The following is a 24,693-nucleotide window of genomic DNA, read 5'->3' as shown; positions in this document are numbered from 1 at the left end:
ATGGCTCTAGATATGCTGCACACGTGGAAGCAGAGATAACATTATAAGACAATTTCCATTTCTGTGCCTCTTAATAATTCAAAAATGTCGCACGTCTGTGACGTGAAACGACTAAAAAGTATAGTTGGAGGAGGTCTGTAATGGCACTTGGTGATTACGTTTCTGACAGTTCTTCATGACAGTTCTTCATTCCTAAATGACGCTGGAGACTAGAAATAAGGTGAGAGCCGGAAGAGGGGAGATGGCAGTATAATACAACTCCTCTGTAACACCTGCCCTGACTAGCGGCGGTAAGGTGCAGTGTGGTAGTTACTACCCAGAGAGAGGAGACGAGTCTGGACATGCCTGAAATGTGATTTTTATGCATTAGATTCACAGGAGCTGGAAGAGTTGTTTTATCAAATCTGGTTCTCTGCTGTTTTATCGTAACATCTACATAATCTACATACATGTACGACTGTTGTTGTATATGACTTGCCACAATGTTTGAAGTTAGGTGTTGGTGTCTTTATTAGACTTATTCCAGGCTTAGTGGAATTACAAGCCTCAGAATGGTATGCTTGGACATCTAGTTCTACAACAGCTAGAGAGACACATTACATCTGATCTATACCATGTTTGCATTAGGCTGTAATTAGGGCTGGGCAATAGAGGCGACCGCCTAGGGTGCAATGCTGAAAGGGGCACACTAAATGAATATTTTAAGTTCATTTGGTTCAAATTGAGGGCTAGGGGGTGGAATGGGGGGAGAATCTGTGGTATAGGTAACAAGTGATTAGTAAGTGATTTTTTTTTTCCGTTATAATTAAACAATAAATATATTGGATCAACAAAGATTAGTGTTTAGAAACCGACTGTAAATTAAGGATAACAATCAAAAAACAATGGATTGTATCTTACTTTGCAGATTACAACTTAAGTTATTAATGATTGCTAACAATTATAACATAATCCATTTGTCTCCATTATTTATGTTCGACTTTGACACTTGCCAAAATAATCCTTTACATATTCTATCGTAAGAAATTACCGCTCTTAAAATGTCCAACTTCTGCCTAGTTTACCATTAGCATGGTGCTTCTGTATTGGATCATTATTTGAATCAATTGAAGTTCAATATTAGTTTGAGTTTAGATCTCTTCTTTTGTTAGTTGGCTCTAGACATGAACATATTTGAAATGTTTCCACTGTTCACAATATTTATGTGTATTTACCCTATGTGTTTTATTTATGTATTACTTCCACGTTATAATAGTTAATGGTTCTATCATCATAATCATCATTTATTTATATAGTGCCACCAATTCAGCAGCTCTGTAAAATTACCATGAAGGTAAAATACTATTCCGGATGGGATAAAAAAAATCTGAAAATACAGTCATTTGACTTACTATGCGTATAAATCCACCTATCAACAGGCTGCCTTTCTGGGCAGCAACTCTTCAAGGCTGGGTCCGAAATTTTGCTTAGTCAGAAAATTTGAAAACCTGCTGCAGGGGAGTGAAACATTGCATGGCTGACACATTTAATTATGTAAAAACCAAATACTTCATATATACTATTCAGTTTGGCGATACATAATATTTTAAAGCTATTAAATTCAATAGTGTCTTGTTCTTGCAAAATGCACATCTTACAATCTATGCTAACTATGAATATACAGAAATACTTTTATTTAGAATTTTTACTTGGACCCTGCCATGTTTTTGATGTCAGATTCATCCTAATCTCTGGTGATTGCTATTTTTAATCAATTAGGTGAAATGATGCAGTTTTTGAGTTAGCATGAAAATATGTATTTCTGTTATGTGCCTTTGCCTTGTACTTTGTCTTTATATTTAAGATACCTTTTAGAAGCATGTTTTTAAAAGTTCTCTTCAACACATTGTACAATGTGCTTATACAATCGGGCAAAAGCAGGATTTGTAGAGGGGGGGTTTCCACACCATGCCGCCAGTGGGCATGAACAGCATGCATGGGGGCGTGGCTATAATTTTACACAGTGCTTGGCTGCTCTCCAACTTTTCCTATCCCCATAATATACATAGGCAATGCTGAGTGCACTACTGTTAGGTGCATGCAGCTCTCCCTTTTCAAGCACAGCCGCGTGAAGCGGGGGCAGGGTTCAACTACCTCAATTATACAGTGCCCCAGGCTTGAAGTGGGGTTTCCAGGCACTAGGAAACTTCCCTTGGTTTGCCTATGACAATGAGCACTCAAATAGAACTCGGTTGTGATTTATAACCCGATAATGCTTGTGAATGCTGCAGGCAATTCAACATTGACGTAATGCATTGAGAATGCACATTTTTATAGACTTTAAGAACGATGTTTAAATGCTTAATATGAACTTTCTTGTTTATGCGGCCTAATTGTAGTGTCCTATAATCGATGCAATACAAAAAATTAAGCATTAAAATAATGTTTTTTTTCTCCTTTTAGTGATTTGTTGTTTATTCTGAGTACTTGGGGCTATGCACATGGACAGTAATGAACTTTAATCAGTCTAGTGCATGCTAAAGAATTAAAGCTAATGTCTCATTACTGCACATTTGTACTTTTGCATTATGTTGATAAATACCCCCTCTGCGTCTCTAAAGCAGCTTTTTAAGACCTCATACTCATATTCTCAACTGCCTTTAAATGCAGTTTAATGCTGATGGTACAAAAATAATATAAGCAAATGGACCTGAGTACAAACATTTTCTGACAAGAGTATGAATCACTTCATTAATGCTGTAAGCAATGTCAAAATTTACATGATCTGTAAAATATAATGAAGCCCTCGCTATGTACATAGTGCTCTATGCTGCAGGGAAGCTTAGAGACATGCTTCTAACACTCGTTTTAAACCAAATGCAAGGCTTTACAACATAACTTGTTGGTTTATTAATGATACCTGCTGTTAATGTTAGGACACTGAGACAAAAATATAAACATAAATATAAACTACATGTAATTATTCAGTTTAGGACAAGTAAAAAAAAGTTGCCTGTTACATAAACTAAAACAAGTGAACCACCACTGCTGTGCATGAAAAATTAGCAAAAAGTATTTTTTTAGTTTTATAAAAAAAACCTGTTACTGACATAGCTTTGGCCAAATGCTTTATATAGACTGCAATAACAAGAGTGACATCTACTGGCTAAAAGGAAGTCATACACTTACAAAGTACACTTTGGCATTGTAAAACAGCACATAGTACTGTATAATCAAAACTAGGTATTTAAAAAAAAATGCATTGCTGAACTAATCTTAAACATAAATATCATTTTTATTAAACCTTATCTTTAATTCCAGCAGTACAATGGACTACTGTGCCATACTTTAGACATAATTAATAACTTTTCTCTTGAAGCTATATTTAAACATAACTATCATAACTATCACTATAACATTAAAAAAAAATTCAAAACCAAGAACATATTGGAACTAATGCAAAGTTGCATGTATGTATGTGCGTTTGTGTAGCATAAATTGTGTGAATTTGCACTATGCATGGCCACAAAAATGACAGCTGCACACATCCACACTAGTGCCTGCTTGCGCTAGTGCAAACACATGCTGATTATGGTCACGAGCACTTGTTAACCACTTCTGATTGGCTGGTTGTGATTTCACATCTGAAACTGCTGGGTGCTTTTTTCATTGATCGTGTATATATTTTAGGATTTTGTGTGTGTATGTTAAAAAAAAATAAATGTTGTTACTTTCATGTATACCCAAAAGCAGTACTGTGCCAAGACCTAAGGGGTCCCTGGGCAAAATATTCATATGCCCCCTTGTCCCTGTCCTCTCTTTACCAGAGATAATGAAGTTTGCGGGAAATTGAATCTATCAGAAAGAGCAAACAAAATATTTTAAGAAAGTAGGGAAGATGTACATCTATTGCCATCGGTAGAAAGTACTCTATAAAAGTTAGGTACAGCAGTAATTTGTTAAGCTCATTGGCAATCTGGCATTTCTCCAGCCTTGCCTTAAGTGTACATTTGAATCAGTTAACCATACATCCACCTTGCTTCAGATCTTTCAGTAGTTAGTTTACTAATACTTGTCATAATTTGAACTGTTAAAGGTTATTGTTTTGAAAACCTTTGCTACTGCCTTTGCATGCATGGACAGATTCTGAAACACTTTGTTTTGAATTCTATAAACCTGGCTATTTAGGTAATTTATAATATGCATGGTATCACAGTGGCAATAGCCTTTACTGCTGGAGAAGTGAAATCTGTTGGTATCTGGAAAATTATATGATATGGCAGCAGGGGCAGTTCATAGGAACGATGTTTGAATGCTGCTTCAGAGATTAGAAAAAATAAAAGGTAGGACATTTTTTTTTTTTAAAAAAAAAGGTATTCATTTATAGAACGTCCACTAAAGGTGTATTAATCCTTTAAATCAAGATGCTGACATGGAAAAAAGTCACATATATCAAAGAAAACCCTACTGTGTCCTAAACTTGCTGCTTGAAATCCCCTGCCAGTTTTTATATATGTCCTTTGTTGGTGATAATAAGCTTGCTCTGATTGATATGGGATGACCTTGTTTAAGACTCCAACCTGCTGTCATTGTGTTATCAATATGCCAACCAGGTTATAACATGTAATTTTGTATCTCCAGGCTATAAACTCCGAGTGCTTGTTCTTGTGATCCACGTATTGTCATCTGCAGGACTCCAGCCAGATCAAGTGAGGAATTTTCATTGCCATTTTATTGGTTTGTAGTATTATTATTATATTTTACTTGCATAGTGCCAACATATTTCATAGTGCTGTATAAGCAGGGAAAACTAATTGAATTAGAAAAACCTTTTCTTTAATATCATGAGACATTACTGGTATTCCAAGGGGTTATTGCTAAACCCCAATTAAAAATCAACAAAAAAGTTGAAGGGGAAACAGTGCTGTAGTCTCTATAGAAACAAATTCACATGCTATGTATTTTATCAGTTAATTATGTGATTAAACATATCATTAAATACCCTTTGTCTATGTCCTATCAGAAATATAAGAAATTGGCTCATTTGTCAATATAAAGTCAACATATATGTATTCTAAATATCTCCTACAAATCAAAATTATTATTATTATCATTTATTTGTTACAAAATCAGTAGAAATAATTAATAGCGGAATGCAGTGGAACTATCACTATAGGTTTGGACTTGACCAAAACACTATGCAATAGTTGCACATTTCATTGACAGACTTCTGGAAGTAGATCTGAGTTGATAAGTGCTGTAAATGGATGGGGTAAGATGTCTGTCCCAGTGTTTGGGTAATTTGTCCAGAAAGTTATTGATAAACAGGCAAAATATACTCTACATTTGGACTCTAGGGAAAACCAGCCTAGATCTGATAACATGTCACGATGGTGGGTTTTGTAGTTACACAGCAAAATAAAACAGCACATTGAGCTGAAAGTGTATAAAGCTTGTCTAGGTAAATTTGAGGAACAGTACCATAAGCTGCATCCTCATAGTCTATAATAGGCATTAGCCTATTAACAATTGTATGTGTTTTCTAGTCATCAGAGTTAGAGCTCAGTTTAGAATGCTTAAGAATAGAATCAATATCAGGGTGTCTATGTGCATACCAAATAAAATGTAGGATTTTTCTATAAACCCAAATATGTATATCTGGAAAATGATGTCAGATTAGTGTAAGTTTGCTCTAATCAGCAGATCAGGCATAATACATTTTTCAAGTCTAGCCTTTGTCCCAAATAACATGCACACTGTTTTGTCAGAGTTTGTTTTCAATTAACCATTATTCTACTAGAGATTGCAGTACATTTTAAAGTCAGAATAAAATGTGTTGTGTACATATAAGTTGGTGTCCTCTGCATACATGTGTAAAGAAGCTGATTTTTAGACTTAAGAGTATGGTATTTATAAATATGGTAAACATTGATGGCCCGAAAACACAGCCTTGGGGAACCCCACAAATAAAACACTTTAGTGCTTGTGTTCCAAGGTACCAAAGTTTGCTTAATAGTAAAGTAACACCTTGGAACTTGCCTTGATTTTGGCTGCACAGCATACAATACCATACTATGTAGCAAAGATGTTCTACTTCCACACAATACATGATCATCAGGTTCCCTTTACAGGAATGAGAGCTACTGGGACTAAGAAGAAAAAAAAAAGTAAAAATACACAACAAAATATCCCCCTAAAACTTTTTCTAAACTATGATAAATTGAACATGTTAGGCATCAAAATAAGGGAACACCTTTTAGGATATATTTGTATATTAGTGTGTTCAATATATATCCCTGACTTGTCAGACAATTTGCACCTTAATTACACTTACAGCAGGTCTCTGTGTGAAGACAATAGCTAAGAAACAATGGTTAAATACTCAATTGTGGACTGTGCAATCAGAAACTGTAACAATAATATTTTTATACAAACCTTCCTTAATGTTTACATTATACAAATTCAAAGACATTTCAAAAGCTTGTCAATTTGTTTTATTACAGAAGTCCTGATGTCTGCTGCACATTCCTTAAATTCTGTGGCCAAAAGAACGGTAGCATCAGAAGTCCCATTTGCAGATCTATGCAGTACTTTAGAAAGGATTCAAAAATGCAAGAAACGACCGGATAAAATAAATATTTTTAAGCAGTTTGTTGACTCATGGAGGAAATTCCATGATGCTCTTCATAAAAGTCAGTCTAAAACTACAGACTCTTTCTACCCAGCTATGCGACTTATCCTCCCACAACTGGAAAGAGAGCGGATGGCTTATGGAATTAAAGAGACCATGCTCGCTAAACTATATATCAAAGTTCTGGGATTGCCTAAAGAAGGCAAAGATGCTTTAAAGCTTTTAAATTATAGAACCCCAACCGGCTCGAATACTGATGCTGGAGATTTTGCTGCAATTGCATTCTTTGTCCTCAAGTCACGATGCCGAAAAGAAGGAAGCTTGTCCATACAGGATGTAAATGAACATTTAGATTCAATTGCAAACAACAATGCAGCTAGAAAGAAGGATCTCATAGAGAAAAGCCTACTTTATTTGATTGCGAACACCACTGCTCTGGAACAAAAGTGGCTTATAAGAATGATTATAAAGGACATGAAACTTGGCTTTAGCCAGCAAACTGTTTTTTCCATCTTTCACAATGATGCTGCGGAGCTATACAACGTCAATACAAATCTAGAGAAAGTGTGTATACAGCTACATGACCCCAACGTGTGTCTCGGTGATGTTTCCATTTCCATGTTTTCTGCTTTCAAACCAATGCTTGCTGCAATCGCTAACATTCAGCATATAGAAAAACAGATGAACCACCAAAGCTTTTACATTGAAACAAAACTTGATGGCGAGAGAATGCAGATGCACAAAGATGGTGACGTGTATAAATATTTTTCCCGGAATGGATTTGACTACACCCAGCAGTTTGGAGCCTCTCCCCTTGAAGGTTCCTTAACTCCTTTTATTCATAACGTATTTTGCATTGATATGCAAAACTGCATTTTAGATGGCGAGATGATGGCTTATAATCCAAATACTCAAACATTCATGCAGAAAGGTAACAAGTTTGATATAAAGCGAATGGTTGATGATTCTGACCTCCAGACATGTTACTGTGTGTTTGATATTTTGATGTTTAATAATCAGAAGTTAGCTCATGAATCACTTACAAAAAGGTACAATATCCTTCGTGATATATTTACCCCAATTCCAGGAAGAATTCACATTGTTCATAAAACAGAAGCCAGTACCAAGAAAAATGTTGTGGATGCACTAAATGAAGCAATAGATAAGCGGGAAGAAGGAATTATGGTTAAAGACCCAATGTCTATCTATAAGCCAGATAAACGTGGAGAAGGGTGGTTAAAGCTTAAACCTGAATATGTAAATGGCCTGATGGATGAATTGGATCTTCTAATTATTGGAGGCTATTGGGGCAAGGGACTACGTGGTAGCATGATGTCCCACTTCTTATGTGCAGTGGCAGAGACACCAGCACCTGGGGAGAAGCCATCAGTCTTTCATTCCTTCTGTCGTGTTGGCTCTGGTTATACTATGAAGGAGTTGTATGACCTTGGTTTAAAATTGGCTCCCCACTGGATTCCTTATCGAAAAAGAGATCCACCTAACAATATTTTGTGTGGGACTGAAAAGCCTGAAGTTTTTATCCAACCTTGTAACTCTGTCATTGTTCAAATAAAGGCTGCAGAGATTGTGCATAGTGATATGTACAGAACAAACTGTACTCTCCGTTTCCCCCGAATTGAGAAGATTAGAGACGATAAGGAATGGTATGACTGCATGACGCTTGATGACTTGGACCAATTTAGAGAAAAAGCTTCTGGGAAACTGGCTTCAAAGCACGTGGATATTAATGAAGAACCACAAGAAAAAAAACGAAAAACCGCTCCTAAGATTAGGAAAGTAATAGGGGTGGTTTCACATCTGAAAGCACCTGATCTTACAAGCATCTCAAAACAGTCAACTATGTTTGAAGATGTTGAGTTTTGTGTGATGAGTGGAACAGGTGAACATCCAAAGGCTGATCTAGAGAGTATGATCGCTTCATGTGGTGGCGTAGTAGTGCAGAATCCTGGGCAAGACACCTATTGTGTTATTGTAGGAGCTACAAATGTTAGAGTTAAAAACATTATCTCATCAAATAAGTATGATGTTGTTAGAGCACCTTGGCTTCTTGAGTGCTTTGAAATGAAAACTTTCGTACCTTGGCAACCTCACCATATGATTCATATGTGTCCATCCACCAAAGAACGTTTTGCTTATGAATATGACCGCTACGGTGACAGTTATGTCACAGATACTAATGCGAGTGAGCTGAAGGACCTTTTTACCAGAATGCCTGACATCAAAGAAAAAATACATGCGGACATGATTGCTGACCTTGGACAACGCTATTCATGGGATAACAATTCTCACAGCATATTCCGTCAGTGTGTTGTATATGTAGACGTTTTTACAAAAATCAATGACCCAAGCACTAAAATTCAAACTTCCAGTTTAAGTATCAGAGCACTGGAGCTACGTTTTCATGGAGCAAAAGTAGTGAGCCATCTTGAAGAAGGGGTATCTCATGTAGTTGTAGGGGATGACTTGTCTCGTTTAGCAGAAATTAAAATTATAAGGAGGAGCTTTGAAAGAAAATTTAAAATAGTTTCAGTTTTATGGGTATTTGATTCACTAAAGAATGAAAAGTTAGAGATGGAACATAGCTATTTAATGTAACTGTGATCAAATGTTTTAATACTACATTGTACTGTATCATAATGTATAGAATGAAAATGTTTTACCTTTAAATATTATTTTATGATCATGCTTGAGAAATATATTTTAAATTTTTTTGTTTCATATTCAGATTTTATTGCTCATATGTAAAATTGTTTTTAAATGTCAAGGGTAAGCATAAAATAAGAAAAATGATAGAAGAAATAAACCCTAGTGAACTCTGCTTTTCTTCTTAAGTTAAATAGGACTATAATTGCAGCTCTTAGATGTGAACAAAAATGCTTTGAAAATTTTTAACATGATTCTGTTTTATGATATGCTTTTTATCTTCTTTATTTTAATCATGGTCTATTTAATAAAGCTATATATTACTCTGTGTATCTCTTGCCTGTGTGTTTTTTATGTATATTGTGAATGAGGGAGTTCTTGCTCCTGAGACTGGTTGTTATGGCCGAACACTCCCAAGTTGACGCATGCGCAGTTTTGCATTTGGGCTGTGCATGCAGTGGCAGTGGACATGTATCTCCAGGTGCAATAACGTTGTAATTCTTGGCTCTCTAGCAACCTCCCACAACTAGGATATCTGTTATGGTCTGCTTGGGAATATCTTGTAGTGATGCATCTAACACAAAAGAAGGAATTCAATTATCCAAGTGTCTCGTGGGCATTCTGGAGACACTTTGCGGCGGAGATTTCAATGCCCCATAGAGGTGCAAGGAAAATGAGGCGGAGATTTTTACCGTAGTAACCATAAAAGTGTGCAGCAGAACATCACAGCAAATTGAATTCCCCCCTAAGAGTCAATTCCTAGCATAAAAGGAAGCATATTTCTAGGAACACTAATAAACTGTCATTGTGAATAGTTAATATGTATTTTATCTTACCCGTTGAACTGTGTTGTATTAAATGTTTTATGATAACTGAGAGAAAAGCTGATTGAATCGTTTGACTTCAGTGTTCTCCCAAGAAAATTTTGGCAGCCGGGTGGCATTAACAAGCTGCTGCGTGGGGACAGTTGAAATACTTTTGCAATAATAATGAAAAACGTTGGAGCTCATTGCCCACACCTGCCAGGACTGGTGGTCAGTGGTCTAACACACACTGCTGGCTAAAGTGGTCACATAGTGCCTTTTATAATGGGAGAAAACAATGGTTTATTCTACCATAATAGAAACAGCCCAATGGACCACCCGGGAAATAGGTGCTGGGGAGAACACTGAATTTGTGGTCACCGCAATTAATACGTAATGGTGGGTCACTTGACAGATGTATCAAAAGAACTAATGGAAACCTAAACCATTTTTTTTCAAAAAAAGTGAAATCACTCAAGTAGGAAAAATACACCAATGAATAATTGAATAATACATTACAACAGTACAAATTATAACCTCCATTAGTACTTATTGAATAATTTAATACAGTTGCATAAAAATGTAAGGTAAAAAAAAATTATTGGTAAAATATAGTCAATATACATCATAGTAAAATATTTATGTTCTGGCTTCCTAATTTTGTTTTTGTGTTTTTTGGTCTTTATATTTACCATTGAGCACAAGCTCTCACTGTATCTTTATTTTCTATCTGCAATGTACAGTGATAATGTCAGAAAATCAACTATTGTTGAGATTAACCTAATAATATCAACTTTCGATAACTTATGATATTAGCCGTGACATATACATATATGCTGTTTTCCCCTTCCCTGTAATTCATTTATTGTTAACCCTTCCCTGTAATTGAATTATCCCCCACCACAACCCATCCCTAAGTATGTAATTCTCCCATAACTCTCTCCTTTAATTCTTTCTGCTCTTCCCTTGCCACGTGTTAAGGTGAGAATCGTCCTGTGTAACTCACCATGCTACTGCTCTGCGTCATTGATAGGCTGTGAACACATCCAGTGATTACGGAATACCCTGCTCACAACCAATCAGCGATATTGTGCTGCATGGTATGTGATGCCAGGGGCATCCTTTCCTCTATCTGTTGCTTGTATACAAGTAGTGTGAGAGGAGAAAGCATGAATTGTAAGGGGGTTTGCAGCAAAGGAATTTTTTTCTTTCAAAAGGTTACTACTATAACCTTACACAGTATGTTTTAGTATTCGCATCCTCTATAGCGATTTCCCCTCACTTCGCTTCAGTCAGGCACTGTGCATGTGGGGGTTGTTAATACAAACATCTTGATCACACTGACCAGTTGTAACTGAGGTTCATTGTAAACTTGTGAGCAGGGCCCTCTTACCTCTCTGTATGTATTACCCAGTATTGTTTTATTACTGCTTGTTCCCAATTGTAACGCGTTACAGAATTTGTTGGCGCTATATAAATAAATGTTGATCATGATGATTGTGAAGATTGTAGCAGATTGTCCAATTAAAATTAGTTCCGTCAAACTGATTAATTTCAAGGGCACCTGGCCCTCTTTGTCAGAGCAGGATCTGTGTCCACATGCACTTGACCTATGTGGAGTACGATGGGTACTAGTCTTCTGTCTGCTTCCTACACTGGAACCAGACTATCACAGACAATCTCCATTTCATCAGTTTGGAATTTTTTCAAATTGTTCCCAATTGTTTTTTACATTCCCTGACATAGCATTCTATAACATTACTGTATTAAAGATGATCTCGTTGCAGAATCTTGAAGAAACCCACTTGGGGTGCCCAGTTAGTGGAGTGTGCCTGAGTCTTATAGTCCCAGGACACTTGTTCAAGGAGCTGCAGTGTTACACTATGTTATAACATGCTGTATATCAGAGCAACCTGTATGTAAGTCTCAAGAGTTACAAACAGGTTGTGTTTTCAGGATTTTTATCTGTAGAAACACATGGGATAGCTATTGACTCGTTAAAATAGATTAACTTATCTATGCATGATTAAAGAAATTCTGAAAAGAAGAACTGTTGGTAGCTCTTGAAGACTGAGTTTGAGCACATCTGCTATCTATAGATGATACCTTTTACAGTTGACCTCTGCCACCTTAGACGCAAGGGAGGATTTTGGTGCTGGGAGCAGAAAATGGAGCGGTAGAACCTGCTGCTCACTAATGAGTATTCTAATTACCATGTGTGCATGCTTAGACTCTGATTCCAGCCATATCCCTGCAATACGGCATGTAAGGAGGACGTCTGAAGGTAATTATGGGAGAACATCGCTTTGTTTTACTGGAATGGAGCATACAGTTAAATCAAGTGTGCTTAAAAATCCAAGTTTGTTACAGCCACCATGCTGCTGTTTCTATAACAACAAGACATTGGTTGGATCATAGTAGTTACTTAACAGGTTTCATATGAGAGTATTGTGCAGGGATGGAGGCCCACTTTATATTTTTGGACCTTCTGATTCTTGTGGATAATGGAAAACCGCACATCGTCTAAGGGACCGGAAAATCTCTATAGTAGTAATGAAGCAAGGTCAGAAAACAACTTCTGCTAACACAATGGGGACCCATTAGCCAGCGGACTTGCCAGTTGGCAAGGACATTGCTTCCTGCACTTATTTTAAACTAAACTTTGCATTAAGAAATACAACCTTGTCACAATAATTGATGGAACTGATCTGCTACTTTGGTTACAGTTTGAGTGTGAATGCCATCTTTCTTTGTTATGTATGATATCTGTTTCTGAGGGACAAGTTCCATTTCTAAGCGTAAGCGAGAGTAACCTCCAATTTTCCAATCTCTAATTAGTCTAATTTTCAGTTACCCAGTCTCTGAATACCCTTTTCAGCTCCTAGTTTTCAGTACATAGAAGGACCTTCTGATCATCAGATTGTCATCATGACCAAATGTTCAGCCATGTTTTATGATGCTTCTGTACCTTTACCATTGTGAGTACTCTCTCTGCCCTTTATGAATCATAATTATGTGTCTGACATAAATTGACCTGTACTCTACATAACAGCTCAGGGCCCAGCATAAACACTTCATGTCCACTACAGTGGGCAGTTATAGACTCTGTGGGCGTCACTGACTGGTATTGGCGCAACTAAACAGGGAGGCATGGAGTCTAACGCACCCCTGGTATTCAGGGACTTGGCTGAGTGAAGTGTGCAGGTCTCCAAGTTAGTTACCAGTGCAGTGGATAGAGAACAGGAATGGTTGTGCAGTCCGGGTCGGATTCCAAACGATAGTACAATACAAAAGGATAATCCGGGAGAATGGTCCGAGGCAAGCCAGAGGTCAGAATCCAGATTTGCAAGAAGTACCAATTCGCAAGACAGGAGAATAGTCGGGAACAAGCCAGGATACAGAGCCAAATGCAACAATAGCAGGAACAGGAGACAGGAACACTGTAGTACCTCTGATGAAATCACCAACTGGTGATGAAACGCGTCAGGTCACGTGACCAGTTGAATCGATTCATTTTTTGAAGTGGAGATCGAGTGGTGTGCTGCTAGCTACGATTATCATCTCACTATCCGGTTCTGGGATAATCATTACATTTGAGAAGTGGCCCGTCATCGGGAGACATTGGGAGATCTGAGTCCAGACCATCCGGTGGTCAACTGTTAGTCAGACTGACTGATTAGGATCGATCTCGTGGATTCATCTTGTAACGGTATTTGGTACACTTGCTGGTTATACCGGATGAAGTTTTATCTCTCCACATTGAGAGATTGATCTATTCATGTCATTTGGAGATTTAACAGTGATTGATTAGAGACTTGATCGTCTCCATTTTTCGGTGTATCCACCACTGGAGGAAGTGTATTATTATTTCTGTTCGTAGATACTTACTTTGGAGACCATTTACAACTTGTCTGATTTATCCGAATTTATGGTTCACTCAGAGGTTCCACGGACTTAGTACTACGAACACTCTCGATCTAGCAGTCACACCTGCTTTACAGATTTCCCTAAATATGTGTTCCATTTATTATCAGCTCGGTGAACACGGGAGGCATTGGAGGAGTGACATAGTGGTCATTAATAATCTTTATACTCCCTTACAGACCACTTTGGAGCATTGATATTATCTGTTACATTTTTTAATGTGATCAGCTGGTCATTTTTGATTTTATGTATTATACATTTATTGTATGCATTAGTTAAATAAATTGTTATTTTTTCATCAATCCATGCTGTTTGATATTGACAGAGACATTTCCGAAATTTCACTCAGCGCTGTTTTATGATATTTCGACAGGAACGCTGGAGCTGGTGAACCAATACTCTGGCACCAGACTGAGGTAAGGAGGGGCTTTATATATAGGAGGGTAGCCCCTGATAGGTAGAGAATCACCTGCCCGCCGACATATAGAAGAGCGAAACATCCTGTTGCCTTGAAATGGGAGGCGAGTTCATGGCACATGCGCGCGTAGCGTCAGCCAGAATGCGGAAGTGCTAGGCAATGGGGTGTGGCTCGACACTGGAGGCAGGCATACGTCCCTGGCACGTATGGACAGTGCAGGGACTGCGCCTGAGAGTAGGTGTACCAATGAGTGTGTCCTGTCTATGGGTGGTTTAAACGTTCTCTCTTCAATAGTAGTGCAGTGCCTCCATCTTAGTCAAATCACACAAGGGTTTTCAAAATAAATAACTTTAAACATCCATGAACATTTAAAATAGCAATACAGTTCATAATAAGTAAATACACACACATATATATATATATATATATATATATATATATATATATATATATATATATATATATGGATATGTAGCTTTTTCATAAGGCCGTTGGAAAATACACTATATGGACAGAAGTATTTGGCCACATCTGTTAATTATTGAATTGATGTGTTTCAATCAGACCCATTGCAAGAGGTGTATAAAATCAAGCACGCAGTCGCGTAGAGACGCAAAAACCATGCAGTCTCCATTTACAAACATTTGTGATACAAAATGGGTCGTTCTGAAGAGCTCAGTGTCCGTCAAGCGTGGTACTGTGATAGTATGCCACCTTTGCAATAAGACGGTTCGTGAAATTTCATCCTTGCTGGATATTCCACTGTCAACTGTAAGTAATATTATTAAAAAGTGGAAGCGTTTAGGAACAACGGCAACTCAGCAATGAAGTAAAAGATCACATAAAGTCAAAGAGCGGTGTCAACGACAGCTAAGGCATAAGAGTCGCTAACGCTCTGCTGATTAGTTGATGAGTTTGGAACTTTTACTGGCATTAATGTAAACACAAAAAATATGTGGCAGAAGTTTAATGGAATGGGTTTCCATGGCCGAGCATCTGCATGCAAGCCTCACATCACCAATGTCAAGCGTCGGATGGAGTGGTGTAAAGCACACTGGACTGGAGCAGTGGAAAACGGGTTCTGTGGAATGACTGATAACTCTTCTCTGGGAGTCAGATGGGCGAGTCTTGGTTTTGCGGATTCTGAGATAACGTTACCCGCCCGACTGCATTATGCCAGCTGTGAAGATTGTGGAGGTGGGAGATTGGTGGAGGAAGGATAATGATATGGGCTGTTTTCTGCTATTCCAACATTTCTGTGCCCCAGTGTACAAATCAAGGACTATAAAGACATGGTTTGATGAGTTTGGTGTGGAAGAACTTGACTGGTCCACGCAGAGCCCTGACCTCAACCCCATCGAATACCTTTGGAATGAACTGGAATGGAGATTGCGAGCCAGGCCTTTTTGTCCAACATCAGTGCCTGACCTTATAAATGCTGTACAGAATGAATGGGCAGAAATTCACACATAAACACTCCAACATCTTGTAGGAAGCCTTCCACGACCAGTGGAAGCTGTTATTGCTGCCAAAGGTGGATCAACTCTGTATTAAAGTATAAGTATTTGAATACAATGCCATTACAGTCCCTTTTGCTGTAATGGTCAAACGGTCAAATTATTTGTGGGCAGCACGGTGGCTTAGTGGTTAGCACTTCTGCCACACAGCACTGGAATCACAAGTTCGATTTCTGACCATGGCCTTACCTTTATGGAGTTTGTATGTTCTCCCTGTGTTTGCTTGGATGTCCTCCGATTTCCTCCCACACTCCAAAAAAACATACTGGTAGATTAATTGACTGCTATTAAATTGCCCTTAGTCTCTCTCGGTCTGTGTGTGTGTATGTTAGGGGATTTAGATTGTAAGCTCCAATGGGGCAGGGACTGATGTGAATGAGTTCTCTGTACAGTGCTGCGGAATTAGTGGCGCTATAGAAATAAATAGATGATGATGATACTTTTATCCATATAGTGTATATGAACACTATTGAAATCCAGCAAACCTCAAACATCAGCTGTCTCCCACCTCTTACAAAGTCCTTTAAATGTGCCCTTTGGAATGCACACTATGGGGTATATGTATTAATCTTCGGGTTTGAAAAAGTGGAGATGTTGCCTTTAACAACCAATCAGATTCTAACTGTCATTTTGTAGAATGTACTAAACAAATGATAAATAGAATCTGATTGGTTGCTATAGGCAATATCTCCACTTTTTCAAACCCACAATTTAGTAAATATACCCCTCTGTCTGTAACAAACTTAGCACCAAACACAACTCCTTCCTTTCAAACAACCTCAACCTTCTGTCAATAACAGAAACATGGCTCACGCAATCAGGCATTGCTTCACCTGCAGCCCTTTCACATGGTGGCCTCCATTTCACCCACACCTGGAGGCAGACAAGGAAGTGGGTTTGGACTATTTCTCTCCCCACAAAGCACCTTCCCTGTTCTACCAAATGTCCTGTCACTCATGTTCACATCTTTAGAAGTACATGTTATTCAAATTTTAATCTCATTTCTTATCATCTGACATCGCTACCATCATCATGGTTGACTTTAACATTCCCATTGCTAATCCACGATCCAATGCTCCTTCCAAACTACTCTTTCTAACCTCTCCCAGTCGGTTGAATCCTCTACTCAATCCTCTACCCATCCTCTACGGGATGGCTATTGCCTTGATCTTGTTTTCCCTAGACTATGCTCAGTTTCTGATTTCCTTAACAGTCCTTTCCCCTTCTCGGATCATCACCTTTCAGCTACATGGTCACTCCCAGTACTTTAAACTTTCAGCTGTCACTCTCTATCAAGCCTCCTCATATCCGCAGAAATCTTAACTCTATAATAATCTTCCAACAGTTTTCCACCTCTCTCCAATTTCTAAATTCTCCTCCCCTGATTTGGCAATGCCTCATTTTCACCAAACTCTAGCAATAGTCCTTGATTAAGTGGCTCTTCATTTTCTACGTTGATGTCAGCCATGGCACAATAAAGTAACACGAAATCTTCAAAAACGTTCTTGTAAAGCAGAACGTCATTGGCGTAAATCTTGTATCTCCAATGATTTTCTCACATATACTGCTATCTGCCACTTTTATCGAAATGCTCTGGACATTGCTAAACAAATATACTTCCAATCTCTCATCTTTGCTCAGACTTCTAACCTCAATCGCCTCTTTAACACATTTAAATATCTTCTCAATCCTCCCAACCCAAACTATTAACAGTGGCCACGATCTTGCTTCCTACATCAAGGACAAGATTTATACGTTCAGACTATAAATGGTATCGGCTTAGTTTCTTCCCAGCACCCTCTGACACCCTCTGTTCATTTAATCTCTCAAATGAAGGTGAAGTATTTACTCTCATCTTATCTTCCTACTCTACCTCCTGTCCTCTTGATCCTATTCTGTCTCAAATTGGTAGATCCCTCCTGTGCTCATTCCACCTCTAGCTAAAATCTGTAATCTCTCTCTTTTGATAACTTTTATTCATTATTCAAGCATGCAGTGATAACTCCTATTCTGAAAAACTCCTTCTCAAATAACCGTCCCAGCTCCCGTGCTTCTTCAAGCCTCTTGAGTGAATTGTCTACAATCGCCTAAAAAACTTTAATTTCTCAGTTTTTCTCAATCTATATCACTTCTCTTGGAAACTTAATACATTCCTTTGGATTTCAGTATCATCTCTATGCAGATGATACACAAATATATCCTCTCCAGATCTCTCGCCATCTGTGTTGTACCACGTTACTGATTTGTCTTACTGCTATTTAATTTTGCATGGCCTCTCGCCAGCTCCTATCCAATATTTCAGAAACAGAGCTAATAATATTCCCACCCACCAAAAAAGTTACTTACCTGACATTTCTATTTCTGTTGGCAACATGACCATATATCCCATCCTCAATCTCGCTGACTAGGTGTGACTCAGACATACCCTTTGTTCTCCACATCAACTCTATATTTAAATCATGCTGCATACATCTAAATATATTTCCATAATATGCACATATCTCTCACAAGACACTGCACAAACTCTAATTCATGCACTTATCATCTCTCGCATTGACTATTGCAGTTGCCTCCTTACTGGTCTTCCCCAAATTAAACTCTTACCCCTACGATCAGTTTTGCACGCATTTATCATTTTTCCTTTGCAGAGCAACTCTGTCAGTCTCTACATTGGTAGTCTGTTTTTTTACTCAATACAATATAAAATACTTCTAACATACAAGGCCATCAACAAACCTGCACCTATATACATCTGCTCCCTTGTCTCAAAATATCTTCCAACTCGATACCTCCATTCTACACAAGATCTGCGTCTCTCATCCACTCTCATCACATGCTCCCAATCCCGGTTACAGGACTATTTTAGGGCTGCACCCACTTTATAGAAATTCACTCCCTCGTGTAATAAGACTTTCCTCTCGTCTTCACACCTTCAAGCTTTTTCTGAAAACCCACCTCTTCAGGCAAGCTTATAATATTCCTCACCTACCCTCTCTATCTCCCTAGGTTACTCTATTACCTCCCTTTACACAGTTAACACAAGACTACAACCTTCTGAGCCCATAACCAACTTTGCTTTGTGACTGGATAATATGGCCCACTAGGCACTCTTTAACTCTGCATTCTGGCTGGACCAATATGCATTGTGTGGAACTTGACCTCATGTATCAGACTCCCATTGTCCTTTTAGATTGTAAGCTTGCAAGCAGGGCCCTCTTCCCTCTCTGCCTGTCTGTATTACCAGTATTGTTTTATTACTGTGTTGGTTTCCAATTGCAAAGCGCTATGGAATTTGATGGTGCTATATAAATAAATGATGAATAAATTAAGGAATGCACATGAATTGGATATATGATTAGTGATAGGAGCATATGAATGCAATACATGACTGAATAATGTGTTTGTAATTAAATAAAGGACTTGGGGAACTGGCTATATGAATTGAATAAAGTACTTGTGAGTGTAAAAACCACACCTAGTAGATAAAACTTTTAGAACCAGGCTCAAGTGGTCTTCAGAAATTAACCAATTTAGCCGTGGCACAGGGACTAGGAAACTGGAATACTGGAGGCAGGAGCCGGGGCCAGGCCAGAGGTTGTAGGCTAGAAGCAAGCAGGAAAGTCCAAGGACAGGCTAAAGGTTGGGGCAGGTAGCAAACAGGGATGTCCAGAAACAGACTGAGGTCAAGGGGCAGAGGCGTACAAGCAGAGTCCAGTAAACAAGCCAAAAGGTCACAACAGGTAAGCGAATCTTAGGACAGCAAGTATCCATTGGATAGCAGGTCAGCAATCAGAGCAAGGAGCTAAGCCCTCCCTGCCGTAAATACATAGTGTGGCCAGAGGGAGCCATGAAGAGAGTAATCAGCGTCCTGGGGCTGATTAATTAAATAACAGATGTGCGCATTCGCCTGGATGTCAGTTTAGCTAGGCCACGGCGGTGAAGGGGAAAACGCTCTAATTGTTGTCTGGTAACAGGCGGGACATGTAAACCAGAAGTGACATCCCATCTGTCAAGGTAACAGCCAGGACGCGACCCTTAGAGTGAGTAAACGAGTTTCCGCAGCGAAGACTCGTGACAGTGAGACAGACCTGGGAATCTAGAAGGATTTTGGGAATGTGTATATCATTGAAAAATAACACAAGACCAAATTCTGTATATAAAATGGTTCTCTCTATTAGAATAAATCACAAGAGGGAATCAAAACAGTATATAAACAAATATATAAATGTAAATATCACTACTTGAAAAGTCTCTGGGCTAGATTTACTAAACTGCGGGTTTGAAAAAGTGGAGATGTTGCATGTAGTAACCAATCAGATTCTAGCTATCATTTATTTAGTACATTCTACAAAATGACAGCTAGAATATGATTGGTTGCTATTGGCAACATCTCCACTTTTTCAAACCAGCAGTTTAGTAAATATATCCCTCTGTCTTTTCAACATGTTGAATTAATCTTGCGTGGATTTGTGCCCAAAAGATGTGCTTCGTTTCTATTATTCCATCACGTATCAATAAAATAATATGCAGTAGTAAATTAAATGCTTAATGTAGTAGCGTACTACCAAATGTGTAGAAGTAATCTTATACTCATGTGTTCCAATGGCGTTTTAGCGCTGCAAGGATGAAGCCGGTGTGGAGAAAGCTTCTTGTGGAGAGATATATGTCATATTGCCAGTGAGCCGCTTTTGTCAATGCACTCACTTGAAACAAATGAACAAAAGAAGTTTTTGTAACTTTTTTTTTTTTCATTAGTATAATAGTTTTAGGATCCCAGGCAACTTCAAACCACTATATATATATATATATATATATATATATATATATATATATATATATATATATATGCTCCTTTCCACATAAGTTTATTTTGCTTTCTGATAGGAGCCCACCACCAGTGTAGTCATAAATGTATTTTGATATGTGATCTTTATCAAGGCAGTGGAGAATTGAGCAAAATTCAGTATTTTTAGAATCCAATTGCCCAACCAAATTCCAATACAATGGGATAGTGCATACTGTATTTTTGCTGTCTGTTGAGGTTGTTTGGATAATGTTATATTAGCACAGAGCCATGTGAAAAAGAGCATGTACTCTTTCAAATCAGTAGTTTTACATATTAGATCATAAACAATCATATAGTCCTTACCAAGTCCTAAAATTTGGCAAATCTAATCTTATGTGCTATGTAACCCATAACAGATTTTACTTGGCATTATGTATTGAACAAAAAATAAGCAACACAAACAAGCCACGTGTGAAAAAGTAACTACAATCTTATGATACAACTTTTAATATAGCATAAGATTCTATAGCAACAAGATTCACCCAGAACACAGAGGTGACTGTCTTAATAATCAAGTAAACTTGTGTCAGTCCTATGGGACGAACAAAAATATGCCTCCTAAAAATTGCATCTTAAAAATATATGTTTGTCAAAATTGCACGCGTGGTGTGGAAACCCCCTCTGCAAATCCTGCGTTTGACACTGAGTTAGCAACAGGATGCAGTACCAACCTCCACCAGTATAACAGATTTGCTGTGTGGAGTAGAGGATGGTGTAGTACCAGCTGTGGCCTGTGTGAAATGGAGCTAGAGAGCAACACAGTGTCAAGGACAATGCTGGAGAAAGATTGAAGAGTAAATCTGTACTGTGAAATACTGCTGACACTTGTGAGTCTGATGGAGCGAATAGCTGGCACCACTATCCTGCGGCAGGATGGAGATCTCTCAGATGTAAAGGCAGAGTCAGAATCCAGGCAGAGGTCAGGGTCACGAGCAAACAAGCAATGTCGGTATTCAGGCAGAGGTCAGGGTCACGAGCAAACAAGCAAGGTTGATATCCTTTGTGAACTCTGCCTGGATATCTATCAGGGAAAACAGGCAGACTATTCACAGAACCAGGAGCATGGAGAAGCAAGAGTGTGAACGCTATAACCGGCAAAGGCAGAGTGAAGCTGACAGGTATTTAAACCAGTGGTAGCCAATCAGGGCAGGTGTCAGATAGAACTGCAGGTGAGAGGAGTTCAGGTGTTGACACCCAAGCTGAAAACAACACTGCAGCAGCCAAAAAGAAAACAGCAGTTATCTGCTGTTCCTAACAATGCAACAGGAAAATAATCCCAAAGAAAACAACAAATCTACCATAGAGTGGCTGAAAAAGACAAAAATATTTTTTTTGCAGTGGCCAAGTCAAAGTCCAGACCTCAACACTATTGGGATGCTGTGATGGGACCTTAAGAGAGTTGTGCATAAACCAATGCCCTCAAACATTCCTCATATAGGTTGTAAAAGACTGATACAGAATTTGATGGTTTCAGGTTAATGCTGCTAAAGGTAGTTCTGCAAGCACTTCCAACCAAGGTGTGTACTTACTCTTTCACACCTTGCTTCTTCATGTTGGCTTATTTGGTGAATATATTATGATTCAAAACCTTGTATATGTTATTTGTCAAATTAAACTAGATTTATAACTAGATCATTGTTAATTATTTTCAGACAGCCTATGTAAAGACAGATTTGAAAGAGGGGGTAATTTCTTTTTCTAATGTGTTTGTTTTCACATTGTATTTGTCCAGAACCAATCTTACATCACTTTTGAATCATGAGCATTTTCACACATTGAATTCCACTACTACGAACAATATATTGAATTCCTCTTACTTTGCACACAGCTAATTGCTTCACAGAGGGAGGAAAGCCATGCTCCTGCTGGGGCTACAATTGATAATGTCTCAGGCTCTGCTGCAGTTCAGTATTCCAACACCTAAGCCATTAATTCCAGTTACATTACTGATGCTGTCAGTCTGGAACCTTTTTTATAAGTACCAGGTGAAACGGGAGCATAAAGACAAACATCTCTTCCGAGTCTGACAGATGCAATACTTTAAAATGATGCATTATATCTAGGAAGGTAATCTTAACATTTAATATTTAACACTGTATTTCATGGGCTTTCAGTAAACTAAAATCTACATTACATTTCCAAGGCTACATAAGGTGATTTGTAACCCAAAATAGATAATCAGGGCAACAAGCTGAATGTTGAAATGGAAAATCTTACCCAATGTTTGAGAAAAGCATCGATGTGGCTCTGGGATAAAATATTATGTACTGCCAATGTAAGAGAAGAATTGCACACAAATAGTAGCTTTAGTGATGTTACAAATTATTATTCAAAACCAATTAGAGTTCATCATTAATATGTTGGGATTGTAAGACACTAAATATATCAGTAAACGCATACAATATTCAGTTATTCAATTGATGTCTCCATCAGTCAGTGTAAAAAAAACTGTGATAATGAGGAAAAGCTCAGAATGTCATTGGACAACAAACCAACACTTTTTCAATAGCAAATAATCAAATTACCTTTGAATAAATGTCTCACAGTTTGTATTAAAGGGCTCACTGTGTATGTTACCACAAACTTCACATTAACCTTAACTTAACACCATAGCATGCAAATAAAGACACAGAGACCTGAATAAGTTATTAAACTTGGCAGGAATTTTATTATAAGGATTTTATATTAACTAACCTATGGTGGCGGAGAAAGAGCACTGCGGGACAGCTCACGAGCTGATCACACACGATTACTTAATGGACTGGCGCAAACCGCCGTAAGTCCGCAAAAACACGGGGGAACAAATCCCTACATACATAGCGCTGAGTTGGCGTCAGAGTGACTGCCCCTTACAACTCACGCTGCCCTCCCTCACCGAGCCGGACAGGGACCCTCCTCACCGAAGGACCAAAAGGAGTTACTGTTACATCAAAGGGGGCAGTGACCTACGACCAACTACCAGTGCGCCCACTAATCAGCCGCTGAACGCAGTGCCTTCCTACCCCACCATTGACAAAAAACCCCGGAGTAACTTGAGGGATCGGTGGGTGGGATCTCGTGCTGCAAGTGAAGTAAAGCAGGAAGTACATCCTGCTATATTCTATCAAGGTCCCTCCCACATGGGCCCCCATTGGTCGGTCCCCACCCCATGTTAAAACACACCAGGTTATCATTCACCTTGTTACAAACCCTGTCACCCTTTAAGTGCGTTCGTCCTAATAGCCTCACTTGTCATAAAGGGCTCACTGTGTATGTTACCACAAACTTCACATTAACCTTAACTTAACACCATAGCATGCAAATAAAGACACAGAGACCTGAATAAGTTATTAAACTTGGCAGGAATTTTATTATAAGGATTTTATATTAACTAACCTATGGTGGCGGAGAAAGAGCACTGCGGGACAGCTCACGAGCTGATCACACACGATTACTTAATGGACTGGCGCAAACCGCCGTAAGTCCGCAAAAACACGGGGGAACAAATCCCTACATACATAGCGCTGAGTTGGCGTCAGAGTGACTGCCCCTTACAACTCACGCTGCCCTCCCTCACCGAGCCGGACAGGGACCCTCCTCACCGAAGGACCAAAAGGAGTTACTGTTACATCAAAGGGGGCAGTGACCTACGACCAACTACCAGTGCGCCCACTAATCAGCCGCTGAACGCAGTGCCTTCCTACCCCACCATTGACAAAAAACCCCGGAGTAACTTGAGGGATCGGTGGGTGGGATCTCGTGCTGCAAGTGAAGTAAAGCAGGAAGTACATCCTGCTATATTCTATCAAGGTCCCTCCCACATGGGCCCCCATTGGTCGGTCCCCACCCCATGTTAAAACACACCAGGTTATCATTCACCTTGTTACAAACCCTGTCACCCTTTAAGTGCGTTCGTCCTAATAGCCTCACTT

General features: G+C 38.7%; 1 protein-coding gene across 1 annotated transcript; it reads left to right on the top strand.

The window, feature by feature from the left end:
- Window positions 1-114: 114 nt before the first annotated feature.
- LIG4 (DNA ligase 4) lies at window positions 115-9,604 on the top strand. The gene is made up of 3 exons (XM_075199992.1): window positions 115-220; window positions 4,621-4,688; window positions 6,483-9,604. The coding sequence occupies exon 3, from the start codon at window positions 6,491-6,493 to the stop codon at window positions 9,224-9,226; it is 2,736 nt and encodes a 911-aa protein (XP_075056093.1). The 5' UTR covers window positions 115-220; window positions 4,621-4,688; window positions 6,483-6,490; the 3' UTR covers window positions 9,227-9,604.
- The last annotated feature ends 15,089 nt before the right edge of the window (window positions 9,605-24,693 follow it).

This window comes from Mixophyes fleayi, chromosome 2 (assembly GCF_038048845.1).
Source record: "Mixophyes fleayi isolate aMixFle1 chromosome 2, aMixFle1.hap1, whole genome shotgun sequence".
Classification (NCBI taxonomy): domain Eukaryota; kingdom Metazoa; phylum Chordata; class Amphibia; order Anura; family Limnodynastidae; genus Mixophyes; species Mixophyes fleayi.
The sequence above is the reverse complement of the archived record's forward strand: the minus strand, read 5'-3'. Positions and strand labels throughout refer to the sequence as shown.